The following is a 17,951-nucleotide window of genomic DNA, read 5'->3' as shown; positions in this document are numbered from 1 at the left end:
GTGGACTCGGTGGGCTGAAGGGCCTACTTTCGCACTGTATCTCTAAAATCTAACTTGACCCAACACCTTGAGAAAAGTTCAATTGCATTATGTCATGGGTAATATGAATGTAAATACATTTTTCACACTAACAGCAAATTGCAATATTCATGATTGTATAACTAAAAAGCTACCAAATATTACATTTGTGATTTTAGGAATGGGAACAGAGTATAAGAACAAAGTACCAACTATAAATGTTATATGTTCTGCATTGATTTGTGCACACTATTGAGAAAATAAAAATCAAAGGAGGTTGCACCATTAGGCTATTGAGTGCTTATCACCTGTTTCACAACAAATCCAGGTAGTCCCACTTCCCTGCCCTGTGTCATGAAAATGGCACTGAAAATTCTTCCCACCCCACCCCATTTTTATCAATTTTTAAAATTGAATCATACAGTACGGAATTCCAACTAATCCATGCCGACCAAGATGTCCCATCTAAGGTAATCCCATTTGCCGGTACCCGGATGGGATGCCGAAGGACAAGAAGCCAAAGCCAAGATGCCGAACGGACATCACGTCGAAAATCCGAGATGCCGAATGGACACGACGTCGAAAGGATACAAAGCTAAACAGACACGAAGCCGATAGGAAATGATGTCGAACGGACATGAAGTCGAAAATTTGTGACGCCTAACGGACATGAAGCCAAAATGATAAATAGGTATGAAACACTTTTAAAAAATCTATATTTGCTGCAAGAATTGTTGTATCTTGTTACATTTTAAAATAGTTAAATTGTTGTACCTTGTACATCTCCGGGGACGGGATTGCTCCGACAACTTGTCAGTCAGCGACAAAGGTCAGCGATTGGTCCAGACCCCCGTGTCCATCACATCACTGCCTCTGTGGCAATCGCATCAGCTTGGAGTCACTGCCACCATTTTACAAACGTAAGCTCAAGATCCCCCCCCCTCTCCCGTCTCCCCCCAGCCAGTGATGTGATGGAAGTGGGGTTCTGACAAGGTGTCGGACCAATCCTGTCCCTGGAGACGTCATATCCGTTCGGCTCACATGTTGCAGTACCAATCTTTTCTGTTCGTTCTTCAAAACAAAACATAAGATTCTCCCCATGGGATACCGCTGTCTGGATCCTTATGTGAATTGAACTGCAGATGCTGGTTTATACCAAAGATTGACACAAAAGACTGGAGCAACTCAGCGGGTCAGCATGCTGTCTGGCCTGCTGAGTTACTGTAGCTTTTTATGTTCATCCCTGTTTGGACTTCTACATTCAAGTGATAGATATAATCATGATTGATTGATGGAAACGAGCCCTTCGGCCCACCGTATCCGCGACCCCCCTTCGATTCACACTAGTTCTGTATTATCCCACTTTCACAAACACTCCCTAAACACTAGGGGCAATTTGAAGAGGCCAATTAACTTACAAACCCTTTGGGGTTGGGAGGAAACCGGAAGAAACCCATGCAGTCACAGGGAGAACATGCAAACTCAACCTAGACAGTATCCAAGGTCAGATCTCATTCATAAAGTTAATAAAACTAATCAAAGCGCCAATCAGCCAGCCAGGAGAGGGGGGGGGGGGGGGGAGGGAAGGGGAGGGGGAGGAGGTGGGTGCTCCGGTTTCCTCCCACACTCCAAAGACGTGTCGATGTTTAGGTCTATTGGTGCGGACTCGGTCGTCCGGAGGGCCTGTCTCCACACTGTATCTCAAGACTAAAGAAAGCTTACTGTCAACATGGATAACCTTTCACCTCAAATTTCCCCTTATTTTACCAAATACACGATAGCATTGAAGAGAAAGTTAAAAACCACCATAGTGTGACTTACTGTTACATTTCCCCATGACAGCTAAGTTTAAAATAATTTCAATATTGAGAGATATTAACTGATTAGTCCAATAGGTAGTAGCGAAGGAAAGTTTTAATGCTGGTGAACATTTGAGCATCTTTTTTACATGGAATATCTAAATTGTACTTAGAAGACCTGCTGTAGGAGGTAGCTGAGGCAGATACTTTCACAGTATAGTCAGGTACATGGATTGGAAAGGTTTAGAGGAGTATGGGTCAAACACGGTAAGGTGAGACTAACGTAGATGGGCATCTTAGTCGGCATGGGCACCTTGGGCTGAAGGGCCTGTTTCTGTGTTGTATGACCGCAAGAAATTGCAGAGAATTGTGGACGTAGCCCATTCCATCACGCAAACCAAGCTTCCTTCCATATACTCCATTTACACTTCACGCTGCCTTGGCAAGACCCCCAGCATAAGCAAGGACCAGACTCATAAGGAATAGGAGTAGAATTAGGCCATTTGGCCCATCAAGTCTACTCCACCATTCAATCATGGTTGATCTATCTCTCCCTTCCAACCCCATTATCCTGCCTTCCCCCATAACCTCCGACTAATCACGCCGGACACTCCCTCTTTTCCTCTCTCCCATCAGGCAAGACGTACAGAAGTGTGAAAACACGCGTCCAGATTCAGGGAGTTTCTTCCCAGCTGTTATCAGGCAACTGAACCATCCTATCAACAACTAGAGAGTGGTCCTGATCTACCTCACACTTCACTGGAGACACTTGGTCTATCTTAAATCGAACTTTATCTTGCACTAAATGTTATTGCAATAACTTTACCCTGTATTTGGACATCGTGGAGTACTTGATTGTAATAATGTGCAGTCTATCCGCGGACCGGATAGCATACAACAAAAAAGCTTTTCACTGTACCTTGGTACACATGACAAAAAACTAAACCAAGCTAAATGCTCAAAACAGTGATTCTACCACATATCTGTGGGTATCAGATGAGTACTGCCCTGTTCTGGGAAAGGGGATTGGAGGTTCCATGACTCAGGCAGCGGTGAGTAACTATTCAAATAATTGCCACTGCATCTACAATTTGATGAACCGTTTTATGTTTTTTTTTTGTACATTGCCAATAAATGCATACATAAATGTCAGATGTATAAATGCATTCATACTTTTCAGGAAAACACTATTCAAAACATTGACGTCAAGCCAAAAAACGCAACTCATACCATCAGAATTCCGAATCCACGTGACAAAATGCTTCATATTTGGTAAATACTGAATAATAGAGCAGATTCTGTACAAGCTTCCTTCAAAGTCAAATCCATAAACATCCAAGTCTATATGTGGTGGACCTTCCACAAAATGTAGCATGTATATCGAGGAGATCCTAAGAGAAATCAAAAGTTATAAAAAAGTTCCATAAATGTAATTGTAACATGTTTATATTTATAAACAAGATACCTACCGTTCTATGTGCATTTTCCGCCTTTGATCTTTATCTTGACATTTATTGCAGGGCGATTTATGAACAGCATTCAGCGGATGCCAATCTGAATCTATTTTTGTAAATGTAGTCAAGGTTTTTGTACACCTATAAACAAAAAAGTACCATAAGCAACGCGTATAAACATTTCTATATAAAAAAGCCTGATCTACATCCTAGGTCCAAGATTATTAGGTGAGTGCATATTGTTATTTTTAAAGACATTCTTTTGTGAAATAAATTAGCCTCCATTTGGCATCCTCATTATTTGGTCTTAACGATAAGAAAACAAAATACCGCAAAACACAAAGAGCTGGATTAACTCAGCAGGTCAGGCAGCTTCTCTGGAGAACAAGGATTGGTGATGTTTTAGAAACATAGAAACATGGTGCAGGAGTAGGCCATTCGGCCCTTCGAGCCTGCACCGCCATACAATATGATCATGGCTGATCATCCAACTCAGTATCCCGTACCTGCCTTCTCTCCATACCCTCTGATCCCCTTAGCCACAAGGGCCACATCTAACTCCCTCTTAAATATAGCCAATGAACTGGCCTCGACTACCCTCTGTGGCAGAGAGTTCCAGAGATTCACCACTTTCTGTGTGAAAAAAGTTCTTCTCATCTCGGTTTTAAAGGATTTCCCCCTTATCCTTAAGCTGTGACCCCTTGTCCTGGACTTCCCCAACATCGGGAGCAATCTTCCTGCATCTAGCCTGTCCAACCCCTTAAGAATTTTATACGTTTCTATAAGATCCCCTCTCAATCTCCTAAATTCTAGAGAGTATAAACAAAGTCTATCCAGTCTTTCTTCATAAGACAGTCCTGACATCCCAGGAATCAGTCTGGTGAACCTTCTCTGCACTACCTCTATGGCAATAATGTCCTTCCTCAGATTTGGAGACCAAAACTGTACGCAATACTCCAGGTGTGGTCTCACCAAGACCCTGTACAACTGCAGTAGAACCTCCCTGCTCCTATACTCAAATCCTTTTGCTATGAAAGCTAACATACCATTCGCTTTCTTCACTGCCTGCTGCACCTGCATGCCTACTTTCAATGACTGGTGTACCATGACACCCAGGTCTCGCTGCATCTCCCCTTTTCCTAGTCGGCCACCATTTAGATAATAGTCTGCTTTCCTGTTTTTGCCACCAAAATGGATAACCTCACATTTATCCACATTATACTGCATCTGCCAAACATTTGCCCACTCACCCAGCCTATCCAAGTCACCTTGCAGTCTCCTAGCATCCTCCTCACAGCTAACACTGCCCCCCAGCTTAGTGTCATCCGCAAACTTGGAGATATTGCCTTCAATTCCCTCATCCAAATCATTAATATATATTGTAAATAGCTGGGGTCCCAGCACTGAGCCTTGCGGTACCCCACTAGTCACTGCCTGCCATTGTGAAAAGGACCCGTTTACTCCTACTCTTTGCTTCCTGTTTGCCAGCCAGTTCTCTATCCACATCAATACTGAACCCCCAATGCCATGTGCTTTAAGTTTGTATACTAATCTCTTATGTGGGACCTTGTCGAAAGCCTTCTGGAAGTCCAGATACACCACATCCACTGGTTCTCCCCTATCCACGCTACTAGTTACATCCTCGAAAAATTCTATAAGATTCGTCAGACATGATTTACCTTTTGTAAATCCATGCTGACTTTGTCCAATGATTTCACCACTTTCCAAATGTGCTGCTATCCCATCTTTAATAACTGACTCTAGCAGTTTCCCCACTACCGATGTTAGACTAACTGGTCTGTAATTCCCCATTTTCTCTCTCCCTCCCTTCTTAAAAAGTGGGGTTACGTTTGCTACCCGCCAATCCTCAGGAACTACTCCAGAATCTAAAGAGTTTTGAAAGATTATTACTAATGCATCCACTATTTCTGGAGCTACTTCCTTAAGTACTCTGGGATGCAGCCTATCTGGCCCTGGGGATTTATCGGCCTTTAATCCATTCAATTTACCCAACACCACTTCCCGGCTAACCTGGATTTCACTCAATTCCTCCAACTCCTTTGACCCGCGGTCCCCTGCTATTTCCGGCAGATTATTTATGTCTTCCTTAGTGAAGACGGAACCAAAATAGTTATTCAATTGGTCCGCCATATCCTTGTTCCCCATGAACAACTCACCTGTTTCTGACTGCAAGGGACCTACATTTGTTTTAACTAATCTCTTTCTTTTCACATATCTATAAAAACTTTTGCAGTCAGTTTTTATGTTCCCTGCCAGTTTTCTTTCATCTATTTCCTAATTAAGCCCTTTGTCCTCCTCTGCTGGTCTCTGAATTTCTCCCAGTCCTCCGGTATGCTGCTTTTTCTGGCTAATTTGTACGCATCATCCTTCGCTTTGATACTATCCCTGATTTCCCTTGTTATCCACGGATGTACTACCTTCTCTGATTTATTCTTTTGCCAAACTGGGATGAACAAATTTTGTAGTTCATCCATGCAGTCTTTAAATGTCCCTTTTAGAATTAATTGCCAGTCAATCTTGGTCAATTCACGTCTCATACCCTCAAAGTTACCTTTCTTTAAGTTCAGAACCATTGTTTCTGAATTAACAATGTCACTCTCCATCCTAATGAAGAACTCAACCATATTATGGTCACTCTTGCCAAAGGGGGCACGTACAACAAGACTGCCAACTAACCCTTCCTCATTACTCAATACCCAGTCTAAAATAGCCTGCTCTCTCGTTGGTTCCTCTACATGTTGATTTAGATAACTATCCCGCATACATTCCAAGAAATCCTCTTCCTCAGCACCCCTGCCAATTTGATTCACCCAATCTATATGTAGATTGAAGTCACCCATTATAACGGTTTTGCCTTTGTCGCACGCATTTCTAATTTCCTGTTTGATACCATCTCCAACTTCACTACTACTGTTAGGTGGCCTGTACACAACACCCACCAGCGTTTTCTGCCCCTTAGTGTTTCGCAGCTCTACCCATACCGATTCCACATCCTCCAAACTAATGTCCTTCCTTTCCATTGCGTTAATCTCCTCTCTAATCAGCAATGCTACCCCACCTCCTTTTCCTTTCTCTCTATCCCTCCTGAATATTGAATATCCCTGGATGTTCAGCTCCCAGCCTTGGTCACCCTGGAGCCATGTCTCCGTGATCCCAACTATATCATAGTCATTAATAGCTATCTGCACATTCAACTCATCCACCTTATTACGAATGCTCATTGCATTGAGACACAAAGCCTTCAGGCTTGTTTTTACAACACTCTTACCCCTTATACAATTATGTTGAAAAGTGGCCCTTTTTGATTTTTGCCCTGGTTTTGTCTGCCTGCCACTTTTACTTTTCACCTTGCTACCTATTGCTTCTACCCTCATTTTACACCCCTCTGTCTCTACGCTCACACATTTAAGAAACCCTTTCCCTTTAACTCCATCCTCCACTATCCCATTCGACACCCCACCCCCCTTATTCAGGTTAAAACCACCCGTGTAGCAGTGGCAAACCTGCCTGCCAGAATGCTGGTCCCACACCTGTTAAGATGCAATCCGTCCCTTTTGTACAGTTCCCCCTTACCCCAAAACAGATCCCAGTGATCTAAGAATCTAAATCCCTGCCCCGTGCACCAGTTCCTCAGCCACACGTTCAGGTCCCGTATCTCCCTGTTCCTGCTCTCGCCAGCACGAGGAACTGGAAGCAAACCGGAGATAACAACCCTGGAGGTCCTGCTTTTCAGCATTTTTCCGAGCTCTCTAAAGTCACGCCGCAGAATATTCATCCCCTTCTTTCCGACATCGTTTGTGCCGACATGCAGTTTGTGCCGACTTCCGGATGTTCACCTTCGCCCTTGAGGATTTTCTGCACTCTGTCCGTGACATCCTGGATCCTGGCACCAGGAAGGCAGCACACCATCCTTGCATCCCGTCTGTTGCCGCAGAAACCCCTGTCCGTACCTCTCACAATGGAGTCTCCCACTACAATGGCGTTGCCTGCCTTAGGCCTTTTTGGTTTTGGCTCAACAGCCCTATTCGCATCACAAGCCAGTCCGCCGCCCAGTGTAAACACCTCTTCTGTCCCGACAGCTTCTAAGTGGGTGAAACTGTTCACAAGTGGTACAACACCCGGGGACGTTGGCATTCCATGCTTCCCTCCCGTTCTCACAGTCTCCCACCTTCTCTCTTCCAGTACCTTAGGTGTAACAATCTTACTGTAGGACTTGTCGAGGAACGACTCCGTTTCTTGGACGAACCGGAGGTCATCCACTTGCTTCTCCAGTTCCCCAACACGGCCCTTCAGGAGCTCTACCTGGATGCACTTCTCGCATTTGTAGCAGCCAGAGGCACCAGCGGTGTCCTTGACCTCCCACATACTGCAAGCATCGCACTGAATCAGCTTGCCTGACATCTCCTTCTTTCGTCTCTACCTCTCAAGCATATTGCGTGGTCTCCTCTCCTCAGCCTCCTCGCCAAAGACTCACACTTTTCTCACAGGGCACTTCCCTCACAAGGCCGCTCACTCACTGCCGCTCGCTAAGAGCCTTCTTGCTTAAATTGACTGATAAATTGCCTGATTTACCAATTTACAAACCAAATTCCTCAGTTTTCAACTGTTTTCCCGGCACTGACTCACTTCTCTCCTCCCACTTGGGCTAGAGCCAATCAGTCGTATCTCTTGCTAATCTCCTGCTGCTGTTGCTCCCAAACCTACAGCAGTTTTGGGTCGAGTCCCTTTTTCTGACTCGACCCAAAACTTCGCCAATCCATGTTCACTGCCTGACTTGTTGAGTTACTCCTGCACTTTGCTTCCTTTTGTGTATTAATCAGCATTTGCGGTTCCTCATTTCCTTTTCTCCAGAGATGCTGTCTGAGCAGCTGAGTTACTCCAGCATCTTTGGTGTAAACCAGCATCTGCAGTTCCTATCTATTCAATAAATTTGATTGGTTTGGCATTTCTTAAAGCAATTGAACAGTCATGGCATCATATAGCAGGGAAACAGGCCCTTCGGCCCAATTTGCCCTTGCCGACCAAGATGCCCTCCGAGTACTTTTGTTTTTTTTTGGATGTGATCAAAATTAATCAAAAAAATACAATAAACGATGACGCTCAAAATGGTTAATTCCTGGACTGATGGCAAATTTGAATTCTTTAAACAGGTTAAGGAACAATTGATGCAGAATATAACGATAGTCAATATATCACAATCCATAAATGGGAACTGAAAAGAGCTACTTTCCACAACATGGCAGAATAAGATATGGTGCGCAACGAGCCAATGTGAATGAAGCCCGATATTTGGCACCATCTTCCTCCATGTTTTTCTGAAGATGTTCAGACAACTGGCCTGGTTTAGCCAAGATTCAATCAAATACAGAAAGTTTAGAGGTATTTTTACTGCATAAATAACTGATGAAGAGGCCAAGACACTGGGTGTTTTTAAATGCAGAGGTTGATAGGTTCTTGATTAGTAAGAGCATCAATGGTTACGGCAGGGAGAAAGCAGGAAAATGGAGTTGAGGGGGAAAAATAGATCAGCCATGATTGATTGGCGGAGTAGTCTCAATGGGTCGAATGGCCTAATTCTGCTATATTTTATTGTCATGGCATATAATCAGAGGGTTAGGGCTCAAATGGATTGATACAGCACCACATTTCAATTGAAATAGGTCTCATTATTCTTGGACTCAGTTTTACTCATGTAATTACTTGCTTTGTAATCTTATTGAAATCCACCTTTTATACAAAGTGGGTATTCATTTTGAATCCACAATATGAAATATTCTATACTCATCTGAATTTCCAATATCCAGGAATAAATCTCTGAGAATAAAATCAGTGGAAGAATAACATTTTACAGGAATGTGCAGGATGAAATCACTGGTTATCCGTATTGGAACATGGCACAAATTAACATACACCAACAGCACACGTTAAATTTTAGTTTAAAAAGTACACTTGCCTCTCGTCATATTTGTAGCCACACTTCATACATTCAAAACTCCAAATATATGATTGTATAAAAAACGTCTCAATACAGGCATCCTGCTTAAGTAGAAGTGGGAAAGCAAAGACTGGGCTGTCAGATTTTCCTGAAAAAGACATGAAAACATTAGGTCTATTTTTTTCATATACTACATTTGATGAAGTAGTTGTATGTCAGGAACAGCAGCTTTAATGATAGCCAGAAAAATTTCATATGGGAGAGCACCAGAAACAGGAGGAGAGGCAAATAATGCCGTATAATGCAGAATAATGTGGTTCACTATAGTTTAATTAAGTTTAGTTTATTATTTTTGTTGTGTGTACTGAGGTACTGTTAAAGTGTTTTTCTTGCATGCTATTCAGTCAATGAAAAGACTATACATGATTACAATCAAACCGACCAGTGTTTAAAGGAGTGGAGCGATTGTAATGAATGATTGTACATTGGCTTCTGGGACCAGCACACAAAGTCACCTGGCTTCGGCACCATCACAGAGTACACAAACATAATAATAATAATAATAATAAATTTTATTGTCATTGCACATAAGTGCAACGAGATTTGGGTATGCAGCTTCCATCCGATGTCATAACTTAAATAACTAATAAAATTTAGATTTAGATACCCCGAGAACATGGTTTGTAAAAGAACATTAAAACAGTAAAACAGTCAAAACAGACTAAAGTGCAGATGTGTCTGAATGAAGTCCAAAACAAGACACCCAAGGCCACAACAACTGCATAATCTAATTAGTCTGCACCATTATACTAACTAAATTGGCATAATAAGTTGATTATTAAAAGATGAGATAGCAAATTTTCAATTAAAGACACAGGATGGCTCCTTAGCAATTTCCTCACCAAAGGGTTAACAGTTGGATCCAAAAAATATTTGTACGGTAATGGAATTTTAAACTAAATATAAACAGCTGATCAAATCTGTTTGATCCTGGGCTCCTTACATTAAAGTCATGGGTGGTGCTTTTACAATCAATACCCAGGAATGGTAAACAGTGACTACTTCATGCTGGATACAACTGGCGTGAATGTCAAGATATGGCAAGGGCTATAATTAGATAGGAGTGTTATAAATGTGACAAAGCTCAATGATCTGCACTAGAAAAGTAATTTGGGTGAAGGAAAAAAACTACTCAAATTTTCCAATACTCCAATTAACGGTGGCGCCATCAGCGATGGCAGCCTCGCCAACAGTCTGTCTGCCTTTTCGTTTTTTTGTTATTTTGAGTGTGTTTTAAAAGTATTACTTTATTGCTTTATTTATATAGCACATTTTAAGTCAACTTGCATTGACACCAAAGTGCTTTACATAAATTAAATAATAAGTTTACATACAAACCATAGAAAAAGGTTAAAAATAAATAAAGAAAATGGACACAACACATTATAGAGTTCAACACAAACATCCCCCCACAACAGAATCAAAAATTTCCACTGTGCGGAAAGGCAACAGAAAGTTAAGTCCTCTTCCTCTGAAACACCCGAGGTCGGGGCCCATTTGTGGCCTTGCAGCTAGTCCGATGATTTTCAGGGCCCTCTTGCCGTGAAGTTGGAACACTGGCGTCGGGTGAAACAATTCCTCAATTTTTAAAAGTTTTAAAAGTATATGTTAATGTTCTCTGGTTTGTTTTATGTGGGGGTGGGGGAGGGGGTCAGGGGAAACTTTCTTAATTCTCTTACCTTGCCAGAGATGCGATTGTTTTCTGGATCGCATCTCTGGTCGCTCTGCGCTCAAACATCACGGAGCTGGCGGCCTTCTCGAGACTGACTTTGAGCCCCACCGCGGGGCCATGGACTTACCATCGGAGCTTGCGATCCCCTGCCAGGGATCCACGCTCCAACCGCGGCCTGCAAATTTCACCATCGAAGAGCTCGCAGTCTCGGGTAGAGACTGATGTCGGGAAGCTCCAAAGTCGCAGAAGGTTCAACCAGCCCCGAACTGGGGTTCAATCGCCCGGCACGGGGGAGCAGAGATAACTGGTTGCCCCGACACGGAGGGCCCGACCGCCGGCTACGGGGACCAAGATCGTCCCGTCAATGGAAGGTTCGTTGCCCCGACCGCAGGAGAACAAAGAAGGAAAAAGACTGAACTTTTTTTGCCTTCCATCAGAGAGGAATGTGGGGGAGTCGCTGTGGTGGATGTTCATGTTAAAAATGTATTTGGGATTCTTGATGCTCTTTATTGGTATAACTGAATGGCAAATCAAATTCCTCATATGTTGCAAAACATGCTTGGCTAATAAAGTACTATTATGATTATCATGATTTTTTAAATATCCCCTTTCCAAGGATTGCTAAAATAAAGAACAAGCAACCAATACTATGAAATGTATCTATTTTGTGACCGCATAATCTCATTGCAGGACTGACTGGGTATTCTAACCTACAGTGCCCTCCGTAATTTATTTATTTATTTATATGCCTCTGTACTTCACAGTTTGAGATTTGTAATAGAAAAAAACGCATGTGGTTAAAGTGCACATTGTCAGATTTTATTTAAGTCCACTTTTATACATTTTGGTTTCACCATGTAGAAATTACAGCTGTGTTTATACATGGCCCCTCCCATTTCAGGGCACCATGATGTTTGAGACACATGGCTTCACAGGTTTGTAATTGCTCAGGTGTTTCAATTGCCTCCTTCATGCAGGTACAAGAGAGCTCTCAGCACCTTGTCTTTCCTCCAGTCTTTCCATCACCTTTGAAAACTTTTATCACTGTTTATCAACATGATTGTGTCAATTGTGAAAGTTGTGCCAATGAAAGTCAAAGAAGCCATTATGAGACTGAGAAACAAGAATAAAACTGTTAGAGACATCAACCTAACCTTAGGCTTACCAAAATCAACTGTTTGGAACATCATTAATAAGAAAGAGAGCACTGGTGAGCTTACTAATCGCAAAGGGACTGGCAGGCCACGGAAGACCTCCACAGCTGGTGACAGAAGAATTCTCTCTATAATAAAGAAAAATCCCCAAACACCTATCCGACAAATCAGAAACACTCTTCAGGAGTCAGGTGTGGATTTGTCAATGACCACTGTGCGCAGAAGACTTCATGAACAGAAATACAGAGGCTACACTGCAAGATGCAAACCACTGGTTAGCCGTAAAAATAGGATGGCCAGGTTACAGTTTGCCAAGAAGTACTTAAAAGAGCAACCACTATTCTGGAAAAGGGTCTTGTGGACAGATGAGACAAAGATTAACATATCAGAGTGAAGGCAAGAGCAAAGTATGGAGGAGAGAAGGAACTGCCCAAGATCCAAAGCATACCAGCTCATCTGTGAAACGCGATGGTGGGGGTGTTATGGCCTGGGCATGTATGGCTGCTGAAGGTACTGGCTCACTTATCTTCATTGATGATACAACTGCTGATGGTAGTAGCATAATGAATTCTGAAGTGTATAGACACATCCTGTCTGCTCAAGTTGAAACAAATGCCTCAAAACTCATTGGCCGGCGGCTTATTCTACAGCAAGACAATGATCCCATACTGCTAAAGCAACAAATGAGTTTTTCAAAGCAAAAAAATTGTAAATTTTCGAGTGGCCAAGTCAATCACCCGATCTGAACCCAATTGAGCATGTCTTTTATATGCTGAAGAGAAAACTGAAGGAGACTAGCCCCCAAAACAAGCATAAGCTGAAGATGGCTGCAATACAGGCCTGGCAGAGCATCACCAGAGAAGACACCCAACAACTGGTGATGTCCATGAATCGCAGACTTCAAGCAGTCATTGCATGCAAAGGATATGCAACAAAATACTAAACATGACTACTTTCATTTACATGACATTGCTGTGTCCCAAACATTATGGTGCCCTGAAATGGGGGGGGGGGGACTATGTATAAACATTGCTATAATTTCTACATGGTGAAACCAAAATGTATAAAAATGGCATTTATTAAAATCTGACAATGAGCACTTTAACCACATGTGATTTTTTTCTATTACAAATTGCAAATTGTGGAGAACAGAGGCAAATAAATGAATGATGGGTCTTTGTCTCAAACATTATGGAGGGCACTGTAGGTCAAATCAGTAATAGAAGTACTGATAGCATCAGTATTATTACAACTAAGAAATGGGGATAGGGTAAATGCATAGTCTTTCTCCCAGAGTAGGGGAATCAAGTACCAGAGGAAAGAGGGGAATGATTTAATAGGAAACTAAGGGGAACCTTTTTCACAAAGAGAGTGGTGGCTATATGAAACGAGCTGCCAGAGGAAGTAGTTCAGGCTAATACAACATTTAAAACACATTTGGAAAGGTACATGGACAGGAAAGGTTTAGAGCAAGGGGGTAAATTTCACCTACCCAGGGAGTAAATTTGTTGATTCTGGATTTGTACATTTTTTCTCATTGATTGTGTTTGGTTCTGGTATCTGTTCATCATTAGTTGTTCATGAATAAGTTAAATTACATTGTTACGTGCTATTAAAGTTGCCTGGGGTAAACGGGATGAAAAAGGTTGGGAACCCCTGGTTTAAAGGAATGTTGTCCAAACATGGACAGGTGAGACTAGTGAGGCAGCTTGTTTGGCATAGGCAAGTTGGGCCGTAGGGCCTGCTGTCGTACTGCACGACTCTGACTCATTTCCAATATTCTTCATTAGATAAATAGCCCTAATGGTGAAATTATCAATAGGGACATCCGTTAAAAAAAGGGAGAACCACTCCCCAACATTAAAAAGAGAAAAATACTAAACAGGAAAAAAGCAGAAATGGGAGCCAATCTTAGACCTGCTAAGTTTCAGGAAGAAAGCTGCTGCATCAGTTTAAGCACTTTCATTTGGTTTTACGTAAAATAATAGTATGAATGTTACTGTAAATAATTTCAGTGCAGCACCATCTGTGAGCCATCATAGGTCAGAAAATTATTTTTTATATAAAAATATTAGAGAGAACATTATAGGAATCAAAATTAGTTAATTACCTAATTCGCATCTCAGCTTTGGTTGAAGCAAATTGAAGACTCTCTCCCGGATATTGTTCAGCATTAATTCTATCTGAGCGAGCAACTGAGGAGGAATCTTCCATAAACCATCACCTGCAAAAATTATTTAAATACATTTAAGATAAAGTACTTCAAAACAATTGATCCACCTAAAATTAATTACATTTTTGTTTCTAAGTTATTAAATTGGACTCAAAACAAGCAAATTTTCAAAGAGAAATATCTAAAATTATAACCATATAATGTAGACTGTCTTTTCCCCGTCCCCCAATCATAGTAGATATGGTGATACAACAAATTGCAGATGCTGGTTTACCAAAATAATAGAGAAGTGCTGGAGTAACAGCGGGTCAAGCAGTATCTCTGGAGAACATGGGCAGGTGACGTTTCAGGTTGGGACTCTTCCTCAGACTGATTCATGAACATGGCAATAATGAATGTGCTGCTTTATAGTAGGGATGCTAAAAATAAAATTGTTCATTTGCAACTGAAACTCTCATCCATGCCTTCCTTGATTTAACATTTATTATTTCAATACATTTCTCGCCAGTCATCCACCCTTTATATTAAAAAAATATCAACACTCTACTCATACAAACAAATGCTCATCCATCAAGTCTGTATTCAATTATTTTAAAAAGTCCACTTGCACCTCAATTTTTGATTGTCTCCAATTCAATTTCCAAGACAATGAGATAATATATTCTTAAAAACTTTCACTGAACTAGCATTTGATCATGTGTACTAGTCTGTGAACATTTTTATTTTGTAAGGACAAAGTGTGGGTACAGTGGCACAGCCCAAGAATTGCAACCTCACAGCGCCAGGTTCAATCCTGACTATAGGTGGTGTCTGTACGGAGTTTGTACGTTCTCTCTGTGACCACATGGGGTTTATTTGGGTGCTCTGGTTTCCTCCCACATTCCAAAGACGTACAGGTTTTGTAGGTGATTTAAATTGCCCCTAGTGTGTAGAACGCGAAACTGGGATAACATAGAACTAGTGCATGGGTGATCGTTGGTCGGCGCGGACACGTCGGTGGGCTGAAGGGCTTGCATCCACACTGTATCTCTAAACTTAAACTAAAGACAAATGAGAAGTGAAAGGTGGCGATACACAGTGTCCTCCATAATGTTTGGGACAAATACCCCTCATTTATTTATTTGCCTCTGTACTCCACAATTTGAGATTTGTTATTGAAAAAAAAAATCACGTGGTTAAAGTGCACATTGTCAGATTTTATTATAGGCCATTTTTATACATTTTGGTTTCACCATGTAGGAATTACAGCTGTGTTTATACATAGTCCCCCCCATTTCAGGGCACCATAATGTTTGGGACACATGGCATAACAGGTGTTTGTAATTACTCAGGTGTGTTTAAATGCCTCCTTAATGCAGGTATAAGAGAGCTCTCAGCACCTGGTCTTTCCTCCAGTCTTTCCATCATCTTTGGACACTTTTATTGCTGTTTATCAACATGAGGACCAAAGTTGTGCCAATGAAAGTCAAAGAAGCCATTATGATACTGAGAAACAAGAATAAAACTGTTAGAGACATCAGCCAAACCTTAGGCTTACCAAAGTGAACTGTTTAGAACATCATTAAGAAGAGAGCACTGGTGAGCTTACGAATCGCAAAGGGATTGGCAGGCCAAGGAAGACCTTCACAGCAGATAGCAGAAGAATTTTAAAGTAAAATCCCCAAACACCTGTCCGACAGATCAGAAGCACTCTTCAGGAGTCAGGTGTGGATTTGTCAATGACCACTGTGCATAGAAGACTTCATGAACAGAAATACAGAGGCTACACTGCAAGATGCAAACCACTGGTTAGCCGCAAAAATAGAATGGCCAGGTTAGTTTGCCAAGAAGTACTAAAAGAGCAGCCACAGTTCAGGAAAAAGGTCGTGGACAGATGAGATGAAGATTAACATATCAGAGTGACGGCAAGAACAAAGTATGGAGGAGAGAAGGAACTGCCCAAAATCCAAAGCATATCACCTCATCTGTGAAACAGTGGTGGGGGTGTTATGGCCTGTGCATGTATGGCTGCTGAAGGTACTGGCCCATTTATCTTCATTGATGATAGAGCTGCTGATGGTAGTAGCATAATGAATTCTGTAGGTATAGACACATCCTATCTGCTCAAGTTCAAACAAATGCCTCAAAACTCATTGGTCGGCAGTTCATTCTACAGCAAGACAATGATCCCAAACATATTGCTAAAGCAATAAAGGAGTTTTTCAACGCTAAAAAATGGTAAATTCTTTCTTTCTTTCTGATCTGTTATTATTCATCTCTAACCCTGAGAAATCTATTCCGGCAATAATAGCTCGACTTATTCAATGTAGTAGTTTTTATGGTTATAAAACTAAATCTTATGGTTATAAAACTAAATCTTCTCCACGTGGCCACAGGGAGGAGGTACAAACTCTGTACAGACAACACCTGAAGTCAGGATTGAACCTTACAGCTCTGGTGCTAAGGCAGCCACTCTACCGTTATGCCACTGTGCCACCTATTGGTTTAAATCAAACAAATTACTAATAAAAAAAAGCAGTAATTATTGGAGACTTTCATCTTTATGTGGATTGGGTTAATCAAGTTGGAATGGGAACTGACAATACTGAACTGGTTGAGTGCATTTGCAATAATTTCCTGAACCAAGACATTATGGAACTGAGCAGGGAACAGTCTATCCTGGATCTAGTAATGGGTAATTAGACACATTTTGTAAATGACCTTGGGGTGCCAGGGGAGATGGCAGTCTGTTCGTTTTTTCATCATTTTGTTATTTTTAGCGTTTGTTAAAAGTTTGTTTTGATGTACTTCGGTTTATTTTATGTAGGGGGAGGGGGGAGGGGACCGGGGGAAACTTTTTTTTAAGTTCCTACCTTCCCGGAGATGTGATCAATTTTTCGGATTACATTCTCTGAGCTCCGCAGCCTTCCATCGATGGAGCTGGAAGCCCCCTCGGACTGTCGTGAGCACCACCACGGGGCGCGGACTTAACATCGGAGCGAATCCCTTGCCTGGGATTGCTCCCACACCGCGGTCTGCGGATTTACCATCAAGGGTTTGCAGTCTCGGGAGAGCCTAGTCGGGAGCTCCAACGCTGCGGAAGGCTCGACCAGCCCCGACACGAGGTTCGATCGCCCAGCGCGGGGGAGCTGACATCCCCCCCCCCGATGCGAGAGCGGATCGTCTCGACGTGGAGGGCCGGAACGCCACCGGCTATGGGAGTCAAGACCATCCGGTCAACGGATGGCTCGAGGCCCCCGAACGAGGAAGAACAAAGGGAAGGACTTGGACTTTATTTCGCCTTCCATCACAGTGCGGAATGTGTAGGAGTCACTGTGGTGGATGTTCATGTTAAAATGTGTTTTTGAGTGTTCTGTTGCTTTTAATTGTATGACTGACGAGGCCAGTGAAATTCCTCGTATGTTGCAAAACATACTTGGCGAATAAAGTCTGATTCTGATTCAAGATCCCCTGAGATGTACTAATCACAGTATGATAAACAATTTCCACGATTTGAGAGGGAGAAACAATTGTGTTTAACTTCAATAAATTATGATAAAATTAGGTTAGGGTTAGCTGATAGACAGGAAAGATAATATGGAAGTAGGGACAGATATTTGTAATTTAAGGTAAAAATGTATCCTAATAAGGAGGAAAGTTTCTACGTGTTGGATAGCGTTTGACAG

General features: G+C 42.0%; 1 protein-coding gene across 2 annotated transcripts in view; it reads right to left on the bottom strand.

Annotated features, from left to right (window-relative positions):
• Positions 1 to 17,951, bottom strand: part of uspl1 (ubiquitin specific peptidase like 1) — a 30,631-nt gene that overhangs the window by 2,718 nt on the left and 9,962 nt on the right. For both annotated transcript variants that reach the window (XM_033022854.1, XM_033022855.1), the window contains 4 exons: positions 14,224 to 14,337; positions 9,246 to 9,375; positions 3,287 to 3,412; positions 3,048 to 3,208 (listed from right to left, as the gene is read on the bottom strand). In XM_033022854.1, coding sequence (XP_032878745.1) covers positions 3,048 to 3,208; positions 3,287 to 3,412; positions 9,246 to 9,375; positions 14,224 to 14,337 — 531 coding nt within the window. The remainder of the gene's footprint in view (positions 1 to 3,047; positions 3,209 to 3,286; positions 3,413 to 9,245; positions 9,376 to 14,223; positions 14,338 to 17,951) is intronic.

Source organism: Amblyraja radiata, chromosome 6 (assembly GCF_010909765.2).
Source record: "Amblyraja radiata isolate CabotCenter1 chromosome 6, sAmbRad1.1.pri, whole genome shotgun sequence".
NCBI classification, from domain to species: Eukaryota; Metazoa; Chordata; class Chondrichthyes; order Rajiformes; family Rajidae; genus Amblyraja; species Amblyraja radiata.
Note: the sequence above shows the minus strand (reverse complement) of the source record. Positions and strands in the feature narration are given on the sequence as shown.